Source organism: Panulirus ornatus, chromosome 63 (genome assembly GCF_036320965.1).
Source record: "Panulirus ornatus isolate Po-2019 chromosome 63, ASM3632096v1, whole genome shotgun sequence".
NCBI classification, from domain to species: Eukaryota; Metazoa; Arthropoda; class Malacostraca; order Decapoda; family Palinuridae; genus Panulirus; species Panulirus ornatus.
Window position 1 is genome coordinate 25,901,977 of NC_092286.1, and position 7,500 is coordinate 25,909,476.

Here is a 7,500-nt window from a genome sequence, read left to right on the forward strand (position 1 = left end):
ACCCACTGTACCAGACACCTGCACCTGTACCCACTGTACCAGACACCTGCACCTGTACCCACTGTACCAGACACCTGCACCTGTACCCACTGTACCAGACACCTGCACCTGTACCCACTGTACCAGACACCTGCACCTGTACCCACTGTACCAGACACCTGCACCTGTACCCACTGTACCAGACACCTGCACCTGTACCCACTGTACCAGACACCTGCACCTGTACCCACTGTACCAGACACCTGCACCTGTACCCACTGTACCAGACTCCTGCACCTGTACCCACTGTACCAGACACCTGCACCTGTACCCACTGTACCAGACACCTGCACCTGTACCCACTGTACCAGACACCTGCACCTGTACCCACTGTACCAGACACCTGCACCTGTACCCACTGTACCAGACACCTGCACCTGTACCCACTGTACCAGACACCTGCACCTGTACCCACTGTACCAGACACCTGCACCTGTACCCACTGTACCAGACACCTGCACCTGTACCCACTGTACCAGACACCTGCCCTGTACACACACTGTACACTTAAGACACCTGCCCTGTACCCACTGTACCAGACACCTGCACCTGTACCCACTGTACCAGACACCTGCACCTGTACCCACTGTACCAGACACCTGCACCTGTACCCACTGTACCAGACACCTGCCCTGTACCCACTGTACCAGACACCTGCACCTGTACCCACTGTACCAGACACCTGCACTGTACCACTGTACCAGACACCTGCACTGTACCCACTGTAAGACACCTGCCCTGTACCCACTGTACCAGACACCTGCACCTGTACCACTGTACCAGACACCTGCACCTGTACCCACTGTACCAGACACCTGCACCTGTACCCACTGTACCAGACACCTGCCCTGTACCACTGTACCAGACACCTGCCTGTACCCACTGTACCAGACACCTGCACCTGTACCCACTGTACCAGACACCTGCACCTGTACCCACTGTACCAGTACACCTGCACCTGTACCCACTGTACCAGACACCTGCACCTGTACCCACTGTACCAGACACCTGCACCTGTACCCACTGTACCAGACACCTGCCCTGTACCCACTGTACCAGACACCTGCACCTGTACCCACTGTACCAGACACCTGCCCTGTACCCACTGTACCAGACACCTGCCCTGTACCCACTGTACCAGACACCTGCACCTGTACCCACTGTACCAGACACCTGCACCTGTACCCACTGTACCAGACACCTGCACCTGTACCCACTGTACCAGACACCTGCACCTATACCCACTGTACCAGACACCTGCACTGTACCACTGTACCAGACACCTGCACCTGTACCCACTGTACCAGACACCTGCACCTGTACCCACTGTACCAGACACCTGCACCTGTACCCACTGTACCAGACACCTGCACCTGTACCCACTGTACCAGACACCTGCCCTGTACCCACTGTACCAGACATCCTGCACCTGTACCCACTGTACCAGACACCTGCCCTGTACCCACTGTACCAGACACCTGCCCCTGTACCCACTGTACCAGACACCTGCCCCTGTACCCACTGTACTTGACACCTGCCCTGTACCCACTGTACCAGCCACCTGCCCCTGTACCCACTGTACCAGACACCTGCACCTGTACCCACTGTACCAGACACCTGCAATGTACCCACTGTACCAGACACCTGCACCTGTACCCACTGTACCAGACACCTGCCCTGTACGCACTGTACCAGCCACCTGCACCTGTACCCACTGTACCAGACACCTGCACCTGTACCCACTGTACCAGACACCTGCCCCTGTACCCACTGTACCAGACACCTGCACCTGTACCCACTGTACCAGACACCTGCCCTGTACCCACTGTACGAGACACCTGTGTATGGTCCTTAACCACTGTGTATGGTCCTTAACCACTGTGTATGGTCCTTAACCACTGTGTATGGCCCTTAACCACTGTGTATGGTCCTTAACCACTGTGTATGGCCCTAACCACTGTGTATGGCCCTTAACCACTGTGTATGGCCCTTAACCACTGTGTATGGTCCTTAACCACTGTGTATGGCCCTTAACCACTGTGTATGGTCCTTAACCACTGTGTATGGCCCTAACCACTGTGTATGGCCCTTAACCACTGTGTATGGCCCTTAACCACTGTGTATGGTCCTTAACCACTGTGTATGGCCCTTAACCACTGTGTATGGTCCTTAACCACTGTGTATGGCCCTTAACCACTGTGTATGGCCCTTAACCACTGTGTATGGCCCTAACCACTGTGTATGGTCCTTAACCACTGTGTATGGCCCTTAACCACTGTGTATGGTCCTTAACCACTGTGTATGGCCCTTAACCACTGTGTATGGTCCTTAACCACTGTGTATGGTAAACATTATTGTATATACATTGATCTTCACCATTAACATAACTCAAACATTTGTCTATTATTATTAATCACAAGTTGTGAACACAACCCCCTCACCCATCTGGTGTTGTTGTGAACAACCCCCTCCCCCGGCCATCTGGTGGCAAGATACAAGCAGGCTGGGGACCACGCAAGGAACTAGACAGCCACTTACCCCGGCTCACACGGTATGATGATCATGTTGCTTACTGCAACGTTATGTCTGGATACTGTGGGGGATACTATGTGGGCAAGACTACATAATGTGTGGGCAAGACTACATAATATGTGGGTAAGACTACATAATATGTGGGCAAGACTACATAATATGGTGGGCAAGACTACATAATATGTGGGCAAGACTACATAATATGTGGGTAAGACTACATAATATGTGGGCAAGACTACATAATATGTGGGCAAGACTACATATGTGGGCAAGACTACATAATGTGTGGGCAAGACTACATAATGTGTGGGCAAGACTACATAATGTGGGCGACTACATAATATGTGGGCAAGACTACATAATGTGTGGGCAAGACTACATAATATGTGGGTAAGACTACATAATATGTGGGCAAGACTACATAATATGTGGGCAAGACTACATAATATGGTGGGCAAGATTACATAATATGGTGGGCAAGACTACATAATATGTGGGCAAGACTACATAATGTGTGGGCAAGACTACATAATGTGTGGGCAAGACTACATATGGTGGGCAAGACTACATGTGTGGGCAAGACTAAATATGGTGGGCAAGACTACATAATGTGTGGGCAAGACTACATAATATGGTGGGCAAGACTACATATGGTGGTAAAGACTACATAATGTGTGGGAAAGACTACATAATATGGTATTGGGCAAGATTACATATGGTGGGCAAGACTACATAATATGTGGGCAAGACTACATAATGTGTGGGCAAGACTACATATGGTGGGCAAGACTACATGTGTGGGCAAGACTACATAATATGGTGGGCAAGACTACATAATGTGTGGGCAAGACTACATAATATGATGGGCAAGACTACATAATATGGTGGGCAAGATTACATAATATGGTGGGCAAGACTACATATGTGGGCAAGACTACATAATGTGTGGGCAAGACTACATAACATGGTGGGCAAGACTACATAATATGGTGGGCAAGACTACATAATGTGTGGGCAAGACTACACAATATGGTGGGCAAGACTACATAATATGTGGGCAAGACTACATATGTGGGCGACTACATATGTGGGCAAGACTACATATGGTGGGCAAAACTACATAATATGTGGGCAAGACTACATATGGTGGGCAAGACTACATATGTGGGCAAGACTACATATGTGGGCAAGACTACATATGGTGGGCAATACTACATATGTGGGCAAGACTACATATGGTGGGCAAGACTACATAATATGTGGGCAAGACTACATATGGTGGGCAAGACTACATGTGGGCAAGACTACATATGTGGGCAAGACTACACATGGTGGGCAAGACTACATATATATGTGGGCAAGACTACATATGGTGGGCAAGACTACATATGTGGGCAAGACTACATAATGTGGGCAAGACTACATATGTCGGCAAGACTACATCATATGGTGGGCAAGACTACATAATATGTAGGGCAATACTACATATGTGGGCAAGACTACATATGGAGGGCAATTACTACATAACATGTAGGCAAGACTAAATAACATGTGGGCAAGACTACATGTGTGGGCAAGACTACATCATATGGTGCGCAAGACTACATAATATGTGGGCAAGGCTACATAATATGGTGGTGAATACTACATATGGTGGGCAATACTACATAATATGTGGGCAAGACTACAACATAACATGTGGGCAAGACTACATAATATGGTGGGCAAGACTACATGTGGGCAAGACTACATAATATGGTGGGCAAGACTACATAATATGGTGGGCAAGACTACAACATAACATGTGGGCAATACTACATAATATGGTGGTCAAGACTACATATGTGGTCAAGACTACATAATATGGTGGGCAAGGCTACATAATATGTGGGCAAGACTACATAATATGTGGGCAAGACTACATAATATGGTGGGCAAGACTACATAATATGTGGGCAAGACTACATAATATGTGGGCAAGACTACATAATATGGTGGGCAAGACTACATAATGTGGGCAAGAATACATAATATGTGGGCAAGAATACATAATATGTGGGCAAGACTACATAATATGTGGGGAAGACTACATAATATGGTGGGCAAGACTACATAATATGGTGGGCAAGACTACATAATATGTGGGCAAGACTACATAATATGTGGGCAAGACTACATAATATGGTGGGCAAGACTACATAATGTGGGCAAGACTACATAATATGTGGGCAAGACTACATAATATGTGGGCAAGACTACATAATATGTGGGCAAGACTACATAATATGTGGGCAAGACTACATAATATGGTGGGCAAGACTACATAATATGTGGGCAAGACTACATAATATGTGGGCAAGACTACATATGTGGGCAAGACTACATAATATGTGGGCAAGACTACATAATATGGTGGGCAAGACGACAACATAACATGTGGGCAAGACTACATAATATGGTGGGCAAGACTACATAATATGGTGGGCAAGACTACATAATATGTGGGCAAGACTACATAATATGTGGGCAAGACTACATAATATGGTGGGCAAGACTACATAATATGTGGGCAAGACTACATAATATGTGGGCAAGACTACATAATATGTGGGCAAGACTACATAATATGTGGGCAAGACTACATAATATGGTGGGCAAGACTACATAATGTGGGCAAGAATACATAATATGTGGGCAAGACTACATAATATGGTGGGCAAGACTACATAATATGTGGGCAAGACTACATAATATGTGGGCAAGACTACATAATATGTGGGCAAGACTACATAATATGGTGGGCAAGACTACAACATAACATGTGGGCAACCTTACCTGGGGACCTCCTCCTGCTGTTGTTGTTGTTGTTGTTGCTGTACAATGGCCGCTGAGTAGCGAGGATCAGGCCTCTCCCCGGGCCGGCCAGGGCCACTGTGGCCCGGGCCGCTGTGGCCAGGTCCGCCGTGGCCCAGCCCGCCGTGGCCCAGGCCAGGAGGGCCACCGTGGCCACCAGGTGGGCCACCGTGTGGCTGCAGGTGGCCGGTCGGGCCCGGGTGGCCCGGATGCAGCTGTTGTTGTTGTTGTTGTTGTTGTAGTTGCTGTTGTTGTTGTAGTTGTTGTTGCTGGAGCTGCTGCTGTTGTAGTTGCTGTTGTTGTAGTTGTTGTTGTTGTTGTTGTAGCTGCTGTTGTTGTAGTTGTTGTTGTTGTAGCTGTTGTAGCTGCTGCTGTTGTAGTTGTTGTTGTTGTTGTTGTTGGGGCTGCTGCATCTGTTGTTGTAGTGTCTGGTGGTGGTGGTGGGCGGCGGGGTGGTGGGCGTGGTGCTGGTGGTGGGCGGTGGGGGTGGGCGTGGTGGGGGCGGCGGGTCGTGGGCCCCCGGGGGTCCTGGGCCCCGCGCCCCGGCGTTCCACGTCGTACATCGGGTTCTCGATCACGTCTTGGTCGTGCGACTGGGGCTTCCCCCCCGCGCCACCTCCCTGGCCCCGGAAGTCGTGCCGCGGCCGGTAGTCGTGGAGTCGGTACTCTGGGGGCGCGGGCGGCAGCTCCCGACGTCGGCAGAGGTCGGCCAGCACGCCCTCCCGCCCCGACAACGACCGCGTCTCGTCGGCCTGTCGTAGATCGGGCGTGGGTCGGAGTCGGGCGGCTTCGCTGGTCGGGAAGATGTCGGAGAGTCGGGACGTACGACCATCCAGGGAGCCGTACAGGTCGTGGTGCGAGCGTGACCCCCCCGGGGGCACCGCCCCGCCCCCTGCCCCCCCGGAGACCGCCCCACCCACGCCCCCTGCCCCGGAGACCGCCCCGCTGCCGCCACGCCCGTCCAGCGTCCCGTACAACTCCAGTAGACGCGAGACCCGCTCCCCGCCCGCCACGCCATACAGCCCCGACGACGACGACCCCGCCCCGCCGCCGCGCGTCTCGGGCGTGGGGGGAGGCGGGGGGTAGTCGGGCATCCTGGGGAAGCGATCCTGGGGGAGGCGGGGCCCCCGGGAGGAGGAGGAGGAGGAGGAGGAGGTGGTGGAGGTGCGGGGGAAGGGGTCGTCCGGGGTCGTGGCGGGGCCATAACCCGGGGCCAGGTCGTCGCGTTCCTTGGGGCGATGACTGTAGAAGTCTTCCTTGTGTCTGGGGTACAGGTCGTCCAGCTTCTCCGGCAGGTAGTCTCTCGGGGGGTAGTCATGTCTGGGGGGGTGAGGGTCGTGGTGTGGCGGGTAGTCTGGACGCAGGTAGTACCGCGCACGACCCACAGGGGTCGTCACCGTACGACGGTAATCATCACTACCATCTGTCTTCACGCCACCTCCTGTCATCTGCACGCCATGTTTCCCCTGCAACAACAACAACAACACGTTACTATCACAACACCAAGTTATTATAACATTACAACATGTTGTTACAACACAACCTACAACATCAAGTTATTATAACATTACAACATGTTGTTACAACACAACCTACAACACCAAGTTATTATAACATTACAACAACATGTTGTTACAACACAACCTACAACACCAAGTTATTATAACATTACAACAACATGTTGTTACAACACAACCTACAACACCAAGTTATTATAACATTACAACAACATGTTGTTACAACCTACAACACTAAGACATCAAGTTATTATAACATTACAAGAACACCAAACATAATATGTCAACAATGCTCACTTAATAATACAAAATATTATAGAAATTAATTCTTTATAAAATTATCATAGCTGTACCATAGTTGTACCATAGTCATCATGTATCTACAACCTCAGATGATGTATTTTACCTCATGCTGTATCTACAACCTCAGGTGATGTATTTTACCTCATGCTGTATCTACAACCTCAGGTGATGTATTTTACCTCATGCTGTATCTACAACCTCAGGTGATGTATTTTACCTCATGCTGTATCTACAACCTCAGGTGTTGTATTTTACC

The 7,500-nt window shown here is 50.2% G+C and overlaps 1 protein-coding gene across 1 annotated transcript in view; it reads right to left on the reverse strand.

Moving 5' to 3' along the window:
* LOC139746045 (uncharacterized) overlaps window positions 1–6,885 on the reverse strand; it is a 149,849-nt gene extending 142,964 nt beyond the window's left edge. Inside the window, exon 1 of the mRNA XM_071656866.1 lies at window positions 5,407–6,885. Within this exon, the coding sequence (XP_071512967.1) occupies window positions 5,407–6,872 (1,466 nt within the window). The 5' untranslated portion in view covers window positions 6,873–6,885. The remainder of the gene's footprint in view (window positions 1–5,406) is intronic.
* Between the last annotated feature and the right edge of the window lie 615 nt (window positions 6,886–7,500).